General features: G+C 49.1%; 1 protein-coding gene across 2 annotated transcripts in view; it reads right to left on the bottom strand.

The window, feature by feature from the left end:
* ehhadh (enoyl-CoA, hydratase/3-hydroxyacyl CoA dehydrogenase) overlaps window positions 1–15,635 on the bottom strand; it is a 37,981-nt gene that overhangs the window by 7,427 nt on the left and 14,919 nt on the right. For both annotated transcript variants that reach the window (XM_029650877.2, XM_065019735.1), the window contains one exon: window positions 4,531–4,866. In XM_029650877.2, coding sequence (XP_029506737.2) covers window positions 4,531–4,866 — 336 coding nt within the window. The remainder of the gene's footprint in view (window positions 1–4,530; window positions 4,867–15,635) is intronic.

The raw sequence follows: 15,635 nt of genomic DNA, 5'->3' as shown, positions 1-15,635 counted from the left end.
ACGTAACGTAACGTAACCAACACTGCTAGCTAGCCAGCTAGCTCCCGATAAGCAGCATTGTAGAAACTTCACACTCAACGGTACGACTTGATTAGGGTAGTGTCAACAACGCAGCTAGCCTACCCCAGCAGTACTCTATCATTTTAATCATTTTAGTCAATTAGATTCTTGCTACGTAAAGCTTAACTTTCTGAACATTCGAGACGTGTAGTCCACTTGTCATTCCAATCTCCTCTGCATTAGCGTAGCCTCTTCTCTAGCCTGTCAACTATGTGTCTGTCTATCCCTGTTCTCTCCTCTCTGCACAGACCATACAAACGCTCCACACCGCATGGCCGCAGCCACCTAATCTGGTGGTCCCAGCGCGCACGACCCACGTGGAGTTCCAGGTCTCCGGTAGCCTCTGGAACTGCCGATCTGCGGCCAACAAGGCAGAGTTCATCTCAGCCTATGTCTCCCTCCAGTCCCTCGACTTCTTGGCTCTGACGGAAACATGGATCACCACAGACAACACCGCTACTCCTACTGCTCTCTCTTCGTCCGCCCACGTGCTCTCGCACACCCCGAGAGCTCCTGGTCACGGGGTGGTGGCACCGGGATCCTCATCTCTCCCAAGTGGTCATTCTCTCTTTCTCCCCTTACCCATCTGTCTATCGCCTCCTTTGAATTCCATGCTGTCACAGTTACCAGCCCTTTCAAGCTTAACATCCTTATCATTTATCGCCCTCCAGGTTCCCTCGGAGAGTTCATCAATGAGCTTGATGCCTTGATAAGCTCCTTTCCTGAGGACGGCTCACCTCTCACAGTTCTGGGCGACTTTAACCTCCCCACGTCTACCTTTGACTCATTCCTCTCTGCCTCCTTCTTTCCACTCCTCTCCTCTTTTGACCTCACCCTCTCACCTTCCCCCTACTCACAAGGCAGGCAATACGCTCGACCTCATCTTTACTAGATGCTGTTCCTCCACTAACCTCATTGCAACTCCCCTCCAAGTCTCCGACCACTACCTTGTATCCTTTTCCCTCTCGCTCTCATCCAACACTTCCCACACTGCCCCTACTCGGATGGTATCGCGCCGTCCCAACCTTCGCTCTCTCTCCCCCGCTACTCTCTCCTCTTCCATCCTATCATCTCTTCCCTCTGCTCAAACCTTCTCCAACCTATCTCCCTGATTCTGCCTCCTCAACCCTCCTCTCCTCCCTTTCTGCATCCTTTGACTCTCTATGTCCCCTATCCTCCAGGCCGGCTCGGTCCTCCCCTCCCGCTCCGTGGCTCGGCGACTCATTGCGAGCTCACAGAACAGGGCTCCGGGCAGCCGAGCGGAAATGGAGGAAAACCCGCCTCCTGCGGACCTGGCATCCTTTCACTCCCTCCTCTCTACATTTTCCTCCTCTGTCTCTGCTGCTAAAGCCACTTTCTACCACTCTAAATTCCAAGCATCTGCCTCTAACCCTAGGAAGCTCTTTGCCACCTTCTCCTCCCTCTTGAATCCTCCTCCCCCTCCCCCTCCTCCCTCTCTGCAGATGACTTCGTCAACCATTTTGAAAAGAAGGTCGACGACATCCGATCCTCGTTTGCTAAGTCAAACGACACCGCTGGTTCTGCTCACACTGCCCTACCCTGTGCTCTGACCTCTTTCTCCCCTCTCTCTCCAGATGACATCTCGCGTCTTGTGACGGCCGGCCGCCCAACAACCTGCCCGCTTGACCCTATCCCCTCCTCTCTTCTCCAGACCATCTCCGGTGACCTTCTCCCTTACCTCACCTCGCTCATCAACTCATCCCTGACCGCTGGCTACGTCCCTCCCGTCTTCAAGAGAGCGAGAGTTGCACCCCTTCTGAAAAACCTACACTCGATCCCTCCGATGTCAACAACTACAGACCAGTATCCCTTCTTTCTTTTCTCTCCAAAACTCTTGAACGTGCCGTCCTTGGCCAGCTCTCCCGCTTATCTCTCTCAGAATGACCTTCTTGATCCAAATCAGTCAGGTTTCAAGACTAGTCATTCAACTGAGACTGCTCTTCTCTGTATCACGGAGGCGCTCCGCACTGCTAAAGCTAACTCTCTCTCCTCTGCTCTCATCCTTCTAGACCTATCGGCTGCCTTCGATACTGTGAACCATCAGATCCTCCTCTCCACCCTCTCCGAGTTGGGCATCTCCGGCGCGGCCCACGCTTGGATTGCGTCCTACCTGACAGGTCGCTCCTACCAGGTGGCGTGGCTAGAATCCGTCTCTCACCACGTGCTCTCACCACTGGTGTCCCCAGGGCTCTGTTCTAGGCCCTCTCCTATTCTCACTATACACCAAGTCACTTGGCTCTGTCATAACCTCACATGGTCTCTCCTATCATTGCTATGCAGACGACACACAATTAATCTTCTCCTTTCCCCCTTCTGACGACCAGGTGGCGAATCGCATCTCTGCATGTCTGGCAGACATATCAGTGTGGATGACGGATCATCACCTCAAGCTGAACCTCGGCAAGACGGAGCTGCTCTTCCTCCCGGGGAAGGACTGCCCGTTCCATGATCTCGCCATCACGGTTGACAACTCCATTGTGTCCTCGTCCCAGAGCGCTAAGAACCTTGGCGTGATCCTGGACAACACCCTGTCGTTCTCAAATAACATCAAGGCGGTGGCCCGTTCCTGTAGGTTCATGCTCTACAACATCCGCAGAGTACGACCCTGCCTCACACAGGAAGTGGCGCAGGTCCTAATCCAGGCACTTGTCATCTCCCGTCTGGATTACTGCAACTCGCTGTTGGCTGGGCTCCTGCCTGTGCCATTAAACCCCTACAACTCATCCAGAACGCCGCAGCCCGTCTGGTGTTCAACCTTCCCAAGTTCTCTCACGTCACCCCGCTCCTCCGCTCTCTCCACTGGCTTCCAGTTGAAGCTCGCATCCGCTACAAGACCATGGTGCTTGCCTACGGAGCTGTGAGGGAACGGCACCTCACTACCTCCAGGCTCTGATCAGGCCCTACACCCAAACAAGGGCACTGCGTTCATCCACCTCTGGCCTGCTCTCCTCCCTACCACTGAGGAAGTACAGTTCCCGCTCAGCCCAGTCAAAACTGTTCGCTGCTCTGGCCCCCCAATGGTGGAACAAACTCCCTCACGACGCCAGGACAGCGGAGTCAATCACCACCTTCCGGAGACACCTGAAACCCCACCTCTTTAAGGAATACCTAGGATAGGATAAAGTAATCCTTCTCCCCCCCTTAAAAGACCTAGATGCACTATTGTAAAGTGGCTGTTCCACTGGATGTCATAAGGTGAAAGCACCAATTTGTAAGTCGCTCTGGATAAGAGCGTCTGCTAAATGACTTAAATGTAAATGTAAATGTACCACTCTCCAATACAACACATTACTGAGTACCACTCTCCAACAAAACACATTACTGAGTACCACTCTTCAACACAACACATTACTGAGTACCACTCTCCAATACAACACATTACTGAGTACCACTCTCCAACAAAACACATTACTGAGTACCACTCTTCAACACAACACATTACTGAGTACCACTCTCCAATACAACACATTACTGAGTACCACTCTTCAACAAAACACATTACTGAGTACCACTCTTCAACACAACACATTACTGAGTACCACTCTCCAATACAACACATTACTGAGTACCACTCTCCAACAAAACACATTACTGAGTACCACTCTTCAACACAACACATTACTGAGTACCACTCTCCAATACAACACATTACTGAGTACCACTCTCCAACAAAACACATTACTGAGTACCACTCTTCAACACAACACATTACTGAGTACCACTCTCCAATACAACACATTACTGACTTGTTTCAGGATGTGTCGCATGTCACTACTTTACAGGAGAGGCATTTCAACGTAAAACATGTGTTTTTATATCAAAATGCTATTTTTGGCAGAAATGCGTTCTGGAACATGTGAACCCTCATGTGCCTTAATAACATACTTGACTGCCATCTGTAAATAAGAATACACGTGTTAAATTATGTTCAATTACGAGCATAGCTGGTTTAGCCACAGAAAAAGGCAGGAACCTTTCCGCTAGCCATGATTGGCTGAGATAATGGATGGGCTGAACATGCAGAGAGATGAGTTTGGATTGGTCTGCCATGTAGCACACTTCTGTCTATAACATGAGCTGCTCAGTATGTAGTAGGTAATCATTTATAAACCGGATATTTTGAAAGATATCACGAAGAACTGCACAAGTGTTGCTAATGTTTTCAACTTTCTGGAGGACTGAGTTTGAAATCAGTGGAATGCCCGGTGGAAGCAGAGTATGATAGCTAAGTAGGTGGAGAAAAATCTGGCGATTTATTGCAAAATAATGAGGAGGGAGTCGAACAGAGAACACACAGAAGAAGGCTGTTGTATAAAACACCACCTGTATCCTGATTACATCTTCAAACTAAGGACAGAGAGGGAGAAGCGTTCATCCATAACAAACCTTTAGTCTTGAAACCCTGGATTTAAGAGTAGACTTCAGTGAAATAGAGGTTACCCCTCTCACCAATAACAGCAGCTTTGCTGATGGTCCTGGCAGCGCTGTTGTCCCAGCTCGCCCCACTAGGCAGACTCCACTTCCCCACCACCCTCTGGGAGAAGAAGGCATACTGCAGAGCTCGGGCCTGGCCGCTGTTGAACAGGGTGGTCAGCAGGTCCCTCTCCTTCTCCATACCCTGGGTGTAAGGTAGGGAGGCAGCCGCCATCAGAGCCTGAACACAGGCCACCGGAGCCAGGGCACCTCGGGAGCGCTGCCGGACCTTGACCATGGCTTTGTCCAAGAGGGAGTCAACGTCTGGGGGGCAGGGCAGGGTGCTCAGACGACGGGAGTCCAGGGGCTGGCCTGAAACACACACAGAGGAGATGGCCTGAAACACACACAGAGGAGATGGACTGAAACACACAGAGGAGATGGACTGAAACACACACAGATGAGATGGCCTGAAACACACACAGAGAAGATGGACTGAAACACACATAGATGAGATGGCCTGAAACACACACAGATAAGATGGCCTGAAACACACACAGATGAGATGGCCTGAAACACACATAGATGAGATGGACTGAAACACACACAGAGAAGATGGACTGAAACACACATAGATGAGATGGCCTGAAACACACACAGATAAGATGGCCTGAAACACACATAGATGAGATGGACTGAAACACACACAGAGAAGATGGACTGAAACACACACACAGATGAGATGGACTGAAACAGACGGATCAGATTCCAAACCCTGACTAAGTTTCAACCATACAGTTTCAAGCTTTAGGCATTAACAAAGATAAAGTAATGTGCTTCAGATATCCATTTATAGCATTCACCCTAAACCCTACTGATTCCCACTCAGTAGCACTGAGGAGCATTCACCCTAAACCCTACTGATTCCCACTCAGTAGCACTGAGGAGCATTCACCCTAAACCCTACTGATTCCCACTCAGTAGCACTGAGTAGCATTCACCCTAAACTCTACTGATTCCCACTCAGTAGCACTGAGGAGCATTCACCCTAAACTCTACTGATTCCCACTCAGTAGCACTGAGGAGCATTCACCCTAAACCCTACTGATTCCCACTCAGTAGCACTGAGGAGCATTCACCCTAAACCCTACTGATTCCCACTCAGTAGCACTGAGGAGCATTCACCCTAAACCCTACTGATTCCCACTCAGTAGCACTGAGGAGCATTCACCCTAAACCCTACTGATTCCCACTCAGTAGCACTCCAACAGAGAACAATAGCAGTGAAGAGAAGAAGATGGCCAGATCTAAAGCCGGTTAAAAGCCTCTTAATTCCTCTTCCTGTCTCCAGTGACATGGTGAGACAGTAGTGGGATGAGATCAGAGCAGCTCTGTTGAGGTAGATGCATCTCTGGCTCTGGGTCAGTTAGTGGGTCATCATGGCCACCAAACTTTAAAGGGACAGACTCATCTCTGGCTCTGGGGGTAGTCAGTGGGTCATCATGGTTACCAAGCCTTAAAGGGACAGACTCATCTCTGGCTCTGGGCCAGTCAGTGGGTCATCATGGCCACCAAACATTAAAGGGACAGACTCATCTCTGGCTCTGGGTCAGTTAGTGGGTCATCATGGTTACCAAGCCTTAAAGGGACAGACTCATCTCTGGCTCTGGGCCAGTCAGTGGGTCATCATGGTTACCAAGCCTTAAAGGGACAGACTCATCTCTGGCTCTGGGCCAGTTAGTGGGTCATCATGGTTACCAAGCCTTAAAGGGACAGACTCATCTCTGGCTCTGGGTCAGTTAGTGGGTCATCATGGTTACCAAGCCTTAAAGGGACAGACTCATCTCTGGCTCTGGGCCAGTTAGTGGGTCATCATGGTTACCAAGCCTTAAAGGGACAGACTCATCTCTGGCTCTGGGTCAGTTAGTGGGTCATCATGGTTACTATGTGTGCATCCCTATTCCCTATTAATGTGCAACTTTGAGGCCCAGACTGGGTTTATTGTATTTAGCAACAGAGGAGTTTGATCATTGAAGCGTGGCGTGTCAAAAGTAGTGCCACTACATAGGGAATAGGGTGCTCATAGTGCACACTACATAGGGAAAAGGGTGCTCATAGTGCACACTACATAGGGAAAAGGGTGCTCATAGTGCACACTACATAGGGAAAAGGGTGCTCATAGTGCACACTACATAGGGAAAAAGGTGCTCATAGTGCACACTACATAGGGAAAAGGGTGCTCATAGTGCACACTACATAGGGAAAAGGGTGCTCATAGTGCACACTACATAGGGAAAAAGGTGCTCATAGTGCACACTACATAGGGAAAAAGGTGCTCATAGTGCACACTACATAGGGAAAAGGGTGCTCATAGTGCACACTACATAGGGAAAAGGGTGCTCATAGTGCACACTACATAGGGAAAAGGGTGCTCATAGTGCACACTACATAGGGAAAAAGGTGCTCATAGTGCACACTACATAGGGAAAAGGGTGCTCATAGTGCACACTACATAGGGAAAAAGGTGCTCATAGTGCACACTACATAGGGAAAAGGGTGCTCATAGTGCACACTACATAGGGAAAAGGGCGCCATTTGGGACTCAGATCAAGTCCCATAACAGCCTGGTTCTCTGAACATGTCATCCTCTAACAGCCTGGTTCTCTGTCATCCTCTAACAGCCTGGTTCTCTGAACATGTCATCCTCTAACAGCCTGGTTCTCTGTCATCCTCTAACAGCCTGGTTCTCTGAACATGTCATCCTCTAACAGCCTGGTTCTCTGAACATGTCATCCTCTAACAGCCTGGTTCTCTGAACAGCCTGGTTCTCTGAACATGTCATCCTCTAACAGCCTGGTTCTCTGAACATGTCATCCTCTAACAGCCTGGTTCTCTGAACATGTCATCCTCTAACAGCCTGGTTCTCTGTCATCCCCTAACAGCCTGGTTCTCTGTCATCCCCTAACAGCCTGGTTCTCTGAACATGTCATCCTCTACCAGCCTGGTTCTCTGAACATGTCATCCTCTAACAGCCTGGTTCTCTGAACATGTCATCCTCTACCAGCCTGGTCATCCTCTAACAGCCTGGTTCTCTGTCATCCCCTAACAGCCTGGTTCTCTGAACATGTCATCCTCTAACAGCCTGGTTCTCTGAACATGTCATCCTCTACCAGCCTGGTTCTCTGAACATGTCATCCTCTAACAGCCTGGTTCTCTGTCATCCTCTAACAGCCTGGTTCTCTGAACATGTCATCCTCTACCAGCCTGGTTCTCTGAACATGTCATCCCATAACAGGTTTCTCTGTCATCCTCTAACAGCCTGGTTCTCTGAACATATCATCCTCTAACAGCCTGGTTCTCTGAACATGTCATCCTCTAACAGCCTGGTTCTCTGAACATGTCATCCTCTAACAGCCTGGTTCTCTGTCATCCTCTAACAGCCTGGTCATCCTCTAACAGCCTGGTTCTCTGTCATCCCCTAACAGCCTGGTTCTCTGAACATGTCATCCTCTAACAGCCTGGTTCTCTGAACATGTCATCCCATAACAGCCTGGTTCTCTGTCATCCTCTAACAGCCTGGTTCTCTGAACATGTCATCCCATAACAGCCTGGTTCTCTGTCATCCTCTAACAGCCTGGTTCTCTGAACATGTCATCCTCTAACAGCCTGGTTCTCTGAACATGTCATCCTCTAACAGCCTGGTTCTCTGAACATGTCATCCTCTAACAGCCTGGTTCTCTGAACATGTCATCCTCTACCCGCCTGGTTCTCTGAACGTGTCATCCTCTAACAGCCTGGTTCTCTGAACATGTCATCCTCTCACAGCCTGGTTCTCTGTCATCCTTTAACAGCCTGGTTCTCTGAACATGTCATCCTCTAACAGCCTGGTCATCCTCTAACAGCCTGGTTCTCTGAACATGTCATCCCCTAACAGCCTGGTTCTCTGAACATGTCATCCTCTAACAGCCTGGTCATCCTCTAACAGCCTGGTTCTCTGAACATGTCATCCCCTAACAGCCTGGTTCTCTGAACATGTCATCCTCTAACAGCCTGGTTCTCTGAACATGTCATCCTCTAACAGACTGGTCATCATCTAACAGCCTGGTTCTCTGAACATGTCATCCTCTAACAGCCTGGTTCTCTGAACATGTCATCCTCTAACAGCCTGGTCATCCTCTAACAGCCTGGTTCTCTGTCATCCCCTAACAGCCTGGTTCTCTGAACATGTCATCCTCTAACAGCCTGGTTCTCTGAACATGTCATCCCATAACAGCCTGGTTCTCTGTCATCCTCTAACAGCCTGGTTCTCTGAACATGTCATCCTCTAACAGCCTGGTTCTCTGAACATGTCATCCTCTAACAGCCTGGTCATCCTCTTACAGCCTGGTTCTCTGTCATCCCCTAACAGCCTGGTTCTCTGAACATGTCATCCCATAACAGCCTGGTTCTCTGTCATCCTCTAACAGCCTGGTTCTCTGAACATGTCATCCTCTAACAGCCTGGTTCTCTGAACATGTCATCCTCTACCCGCCTGGTTCTCTGAACGTGTCATCCTCTAACAGCCTGGTTCTCTGAACATGTCATCCTCTCACAGCCTGGTTCTCTGTCATCCTCTAACAGCCTGGTTCTCTGTCATCCTCTAACAGCCTGGTTCTCTGAACATGTCATCCTCTAACAGCCTGGTTCTCTGAACATGTCACCCTCTAACAGCCTGGTTCTCTGTCATCCTCTAACAGCCTGGTTCTCTGAACATGTCATCCTCTAACAGCCTGGTTCTCTGAATATGTCATCCTCTAACAGCCTGGTTCTCTGAACATGTCATCCTCTAACAGCCTGGTTCTCTGAACATGTCATCCTCTAACAGCCTGGTTCTCTGTCATCCTCTAACAGCCTGGTTCTCTGAACATGTCATCCTCTAACAGCCTGGTTCTCTGAACATGTCATCCTCTAACAGCCTGGTTCTCTGAACATGTCATCCTCTAACAGCCTGGTTCTCTGAACAGCCTGGTTCTCTGAACATGTCATCCTCTAACAGCCTGGTTCTCTGAACATGTCATCCTCTAACAGCCTGGTTCTCTGAACATGTCATCCTCTCACAGCCTGGTTCTCTGTCATCCTCTAACAGCCTGGTTCTCTGTCATCCTCTAACAGCCTGGTTCTCTGAACATGTCATCCCATAACAGCCTGGTTCTCTGAACAGCCTGGTCATCCCCTAACAGCCTGGTTCTCTGAACATGTCATCCTAACAGCCTGGTTCTCTGAACATGTCATCCTCTAACAGCCTGGTTCTCTGTCATCCTCTAACAGCCTGGTTCTCTGAACATGTCATCCTCTAACAGCCTGGTTCTCTGTCATCCTCTAACAGCCTGGTTCTCTGAACATGTCATCCTCTAACAGCCTGGTTCTCTGAACATGTCACCCTCTAACAGCCTGGTTCTCTGTCATCCTCTAACAGCCTGGTTCTCTGAACATGTCATCCTCTAACAGCCTGGTTCTCTGAATATGTCATCCTCTAACAGCCTGGTTCTCTGAACATGTCATCCTCTAACAGCCTGGTTCTCTGAACATGTCATCCTCTAACAGCCTGGTTCTCTGTCATCCTCTAACAGCCTGGTTCTCTGAACATGTCATCCTCTAACAGCCTGGTTCTCTGAACATGTCATCCTCTACCAGCCTGGTTCTCTGAACATGTCAACCTCTAACAGCCTGGTCATCCTCTAACAGCCTGGTTCTCTGTCATCCCCTAACAGCCTGGTTCTCTGAACATGTCATCCTCTAACAGCCTGGTTCTCTGAACATGTCATCCTCTACCAGCCTGGTTCTCTGAACATGTCATCCTCTACCAGCCTGGTTCTCTGTCATCCTCTAACAGCCTGGTTCTCTGAACATGTCATCCTCTACCAGCCTGGTTCTCTGAACATGTCATCCCATAACAGCCTGGTTCTCTGTCATCCTCTAACAGCCTGGTTCTCTGAACATATCATCCTCTAACAGCCTGGTTCTCTGAACATGTCATCCTCTACCAGCCTGGTTCTCTGAACATGTCATCCTCTAACAGCCTGGTTCTCTGTCATCCTCTAACAGCCTGGTCATCCTCTAACAGCCTGGTTCTCTGTCATCCCCTAACAGCCTGGTTCTCTGAACATGTCATCCTCTAACAGCCTGGTTCTCTGAACATGTCATCCCATAACAGCCTGGTTCTCTGTCATCCTCTAACAGCCTGGTTCTCTGAACATGTCATCCCATAACAGCCTGGTTCTCTGTCATCCTCTAACAGCCTGGTTCTCTGAACATGTCATCCTCTAACAGCCTGGTTCTCTGAACATGTCATCCTCTAACAGCCTGGTTCTCTGAACATGTCATCCTCTAACAGCCTGGTTCTCTGAACATGTCATCCTCTAACAGCCTGGTTCTCTGAACAGCCTGGTTCTCTGAACATGTCATCCTCTACCCGCCTGGTTCTCTGAACGTGTCATCCTCTCACAGCCTGGTTCTCTGTCATCCTTTAACAGCCTGGTTCTCTGAACATGTCATCCTCTAACAGCCTGGTTCTCTGAACATGTCATCCTCTCACAGCCTGGTTCTCTGTCATCCTCTAACAGCCTGGTTCTCTGAACATGTCATCCCCTAACAGCCTGGTTCTCTGAACATGTCATCCTCTAACAGCCTGGTTCTCTGAACATGTCATCCTCTAACAGCCTGGTTCTCTGTCATCCTCTAACAGCCTGGTTCTCTGAACATGTCATCCTCTAACAGCCTGGTTCTCTGAACATGTCATCCTCTAACAGCCTGGTTCTCTGAACATGTCATCCTCTAACAGACTGGTCATCATCTAACAGCCTGGTTCTCTGAACATGTCATCCTCTAACAGCCTGGTTCTCTGAACATGTCATCCTCTAACAGCCTGGTCATCCTCTAACAGCCTGGTTCTCTGTCATCCCCTAACAGCCTGGTTCTCTGAACATGTCATCCTCTAACAGCCTGGTTCTCTGAACATGTCATCCCATAACAGCCTGGTTCTCTGTCATCCTCTAACAGCCTGGTTCTCTGAACATGTCATCCTCTAACAGCCTGGTTCTCTGAACATGTCATCCTCTAACAGCCTGGTTCTCTGAACATGTCATCCTCTAACAGCCTGGTTCTCTGAACATGTCATCCTCTCACAGCCTGGTTCTCTGTCATCCTCTAACAGCCTGGTTCTCTGTCATCCTCTAACAGCCTGGTTCTCTGAACATGTCATCCTCTAACAGCCTGGTTCTCTGAACATGTCATCCTCTAACAGCCTGGTTCTCTGTCATCCTCTAACAGCCTGGTTCTCTGAACATGTCATCCTCTAACAGCCTGGTTCTCTGAACATGTCATCCTCTAACAGCCTGGTTCTCTGAACATGTCATCCTCTAACAGCCTGGTTCTCTGAATATGTCATCCTCTAACAGCCTGGTTCTCTGTCATCCTCTAACAGCCTGGTTCTCTGAACATGTCATCCTCTAACAGCCTGGTTCTCTGAACATGTCATCCTCTAACAGCCTGGTTCTCTGAACATGTCATCCTCTAACAGCCTGGTTCTCTGAACAGCCTGGTTCTCTGAACATGTCATCCTCTAACAGCCTGGTTCTCTGAACATGTCATCCTCTAACAGCCTGGTTCTCTGAACATGTCATCCTCTCACAGCCTGGTTCTCTGTCATCCTCTAACAGCCTGGTTCTCTGTCATCCTCTAACAGCCTGGTTCTCTGAACATGTCATCCCATAACAGCATGGTTCTCTGAACATGTCATCCCCTAACAGCCTGGTTCTCTGAACATGTCATCCTAACAGCCTGGTTCTCTGAACATGTCATCCTCTAACAGCCTGGTTCTCTGTCATCCTCTAACAGCCTGGTTCTCTGTCATCCTCTAACAGCCTGGTTCTCTGTCATCCTCTAACAGCCTGGTTCTCTGAACATGTCATCCTCTAACAGCCTGGTTCTCTGAACATCTCACCCTCTAACAGCCTGGTTCTCTGTCATCCTCTAACAGCCTGGTTCTCTGAACATGTCATCCTCTAACAGCCTGGTTCTCTGAATATGTCATCCTCTAACAGCCTGGTTCTCTGAACATGTCATCCTCTAACAGCCTGGTTCTCTGAACATGTCATCCTCTAACAGCCTGGTTCTCTGTCATCCTCTAACAGCCTGGTTCTCTGAACATGTCATCCCATAACAGCATGGTTCTCTGAACATGTCATCCCCTAACAGCCTGGTTCTCTGAACATGTCATCCTAACAGCCTGGTTCTCTGAACATGTCATCCTCTAACAGCCTGGTTCTCTGTCATCCTCTAACAGCCTGGTTCTCTGTCATCCTCTAACAGCCTGGTTCTCTGTCATCCTCTAACAGCCTGGTTCTCTGAACATGTCATCCTCTAACAGCCTGGTTCTCTGAACATGTCACCCTCTAACAGCCTGGTTCTCTGTCATCCTCTAACAGCCTGGTTCTCTGAACATGTCATCCTCTAACAGCCTGGTTCTCTGAATATGTCATCCTCTAACAGCCTGGTTCTCTGAACATGTCATCCTCTAACAGCCTGGTTCTCTGTCATCCTCTAACAGCCTGGTTCTCTGTCATCCTCTAACAGCCTGGTTCTCTGTCATCCTCTAACAGCCTGGTTCTCTGAACATGTCATCCTCTCACAGCCTGGTTCTCTGTCATCCTCTAACAGCCTGGTTCTCTGTCATCCTCTAACAGCCTGGTTCTCTGAACATGTCATCCCATAACAGCATGGTTCTCTGAACATGTCATCCCCTAACAGCCTGGTTCTCTGAACATGTCATCCTAACAGCCTGGTTCTCTGAACATGTCATCCTCTAACAGCCTGGTTCTCTGTCATCCTCTAACAGCCTGGTTCTCTGTCATCCTCTAACAGCCTGGTTCTCTGTCATCCTCTAACAGCCTGGTTCTCTGAACATGTCATCCTCTAACAGCCTGGTTCTCTGAACATGTCACCCTCTAACAGCCTGGTTCTCTGTCATCCTCTAACAGCCTGGTTCTCTGAACATGTCATCCTCTAACAGCCTGGTTCTCTGAATATGTCATCCTCTAACAGCCTGGTTCTCTGAACATGTCATCCTCTAACAGCCTGGTTCTCTGAACATGTCATCCTCTAACAGCCTGGTTCTCTGAACATGTCATCCTCTAACAGCCTGGTTCTCTGAACATGTCATCCTCTCACAGCCTGGTTCTCTGTCATCCTCTAACAGCCTGGTTCTCTGTCATCCTCTAACAGCCTGGTTCTCTGAACATGTCATCCCATAACAGCCTGGTTCTCTGAACATGTCATCCCCTAACAGCCTGGTTCTCTGAACATGTCATCCTAACAGCCTGGTTCTCTGAACATGTCATCCTCTAACAGCCTGGTTCTCTGTCATCCTCTAACAGCCTGGTTCTCTGTCATCCCCTAATAGCCTGGTTCTCTGTCATCCCCTAACAGCCTGGTCTCTGTCATCCCCTAACAGCCTGGTTCTCTGAACATGTCATCCTCTAACAGCCTGGTTCTCTGAACATGTCATCCTCTAACAGCCTGGTTCTCTGTCATCCTCTAACAGCCTGGTTCTCTGAACATGTCATCCTCTAACAGCCTGGTTCTCTGAACATGTCATCCTCTAACAGCCTGGTTCTCTGAACATGTCATCCTCTAACAGCCTGGTCATCCTCTAACAGCCTGGGTCTCTGTCATCCCCTAACAGCCTGGTTCTCTGAACATGTCATCCTCTAACAGCCTGGTCATCCTCTAACAGCCTGGGTCTCTGTCATCCTCTAACAGCCTGGTTCTCTGAACATGTCATCCTCTAACAGCCTGGTCATCATCTAACAGCCTGGTTCTCTGAACATGTCATCCTCTAACAGCCTGGTCATCATCTAACAGCCTGGTTCTCTGAACATGTCATCCCATAACAGCCTGGTTCTCTGTCATCCTCTAACAGCCTGGTTCTCTGAACATGTCATCCCCTAACAGCCTGGTTCTCTGAACATGTCATCCTCTAACAGCTTGGTTCTCTGAACATGTCATCCTCTAACAGCCTGGTTCTCTGTCATCCTCTAACAGCCTGGTTCTCTGAACATGTCATCCCATAACAGCCTGGTTCTCTGTCATCCTCTAACAGCCTGGTTCTCTGAACATGTCATCCTCTAACAGCCTGGTTCTCTGAACATGTCATCCTCTAACAGCCTGGTTCTCTGAAAATGTCATCCTCTAACAGCCTGGTTCTCTGAACATGTCATCCTTTAACAGCCTGGTTCTCTGAACATGTCATCCTCTAACAGCCTGGTTCTCTGAACATGTCATCCTCTCACAGCCTGGTTCTCTGTCATCCTCTAACAGCCTGGTTCTCTGAACATGTCATCCCCTAACAGCCTGGTTCTCTGAACATGTCATCCTCTAACAGCCTGGTTCTCTGAACATGTCATCCTCTAACAGCCTGGTTCTCTGTCATCCTCTAACAGCCTGGTTCTCTGAACATGTCATCCTCTAACAGCCTGGTTCTCTGAACATGTCAACCTCTAACAGCCTGGTTCTCTGAACATGTCATCCTCTAACAGCCTGGTCATCATCTAACAGCCTGGTTCTCTGAACATGTCATCCTCTAACAGCCTGGTCATCCTCTAACAGCCTGGTTCTCTGAACATGTCATCCTCTAACAGCCTGGTCATCCTCTAACAGCCTGGTTCTCTGAACATGTCACCCTCTAACAGCCTGGTTCTCTGTCATCCTCTAACAGCCTGGTTCTCTGAACATGTCATCCTCTAACAGCCTGGTTCTCTGTCATCCTCTAACAGCCTGGTTCTCTGTCATCCTCTAACAGCCTGGTTCTCTGTCATCCTCTAACAGCCTGGTCCTCTGTCATCCTCTAACAGCCTGGTCCTCTGTCATCCCCTAACAGCCTGGTTCTCTGAACATGTCATCCTCTAACAGCCTGGTTCTCTGAACATGTCATCCTCTAACAGCCTGGTTCTCTGAACATGTCATCCCCTAACAGCCTGGTTCTCTGAACATGTCATCCTCTAACAGCCTGGTTCTCTGAACATGTCATCCCCTAACAGCCTGGTTCTCTGAACATGTCATCCTCTAACAGCCTGGTTCTCTGAACATGTCATCCTCTAACAGCT

This window comes from Oncorhynchus nerka, linkage group LG1 (genome assembly GCF_034236695.1).
Source record: "Oncorhynchus nerka isolate Pitt River linkage group LG1, Oner_Uvic_2.0, whole genome shotgun sequence".
Classification (NCBI taxonomy): Eukaryota; Metazoa; Chordata; class Actinopteri; order Salmoniformes; family Salmonidae; genus Oncorhynchus; species Oncorhynchus nerka.
Note: the sequence above shows the minus strand (reverse complement) of the source record. Positions and strands in the feature narration are given on the sequence as shown.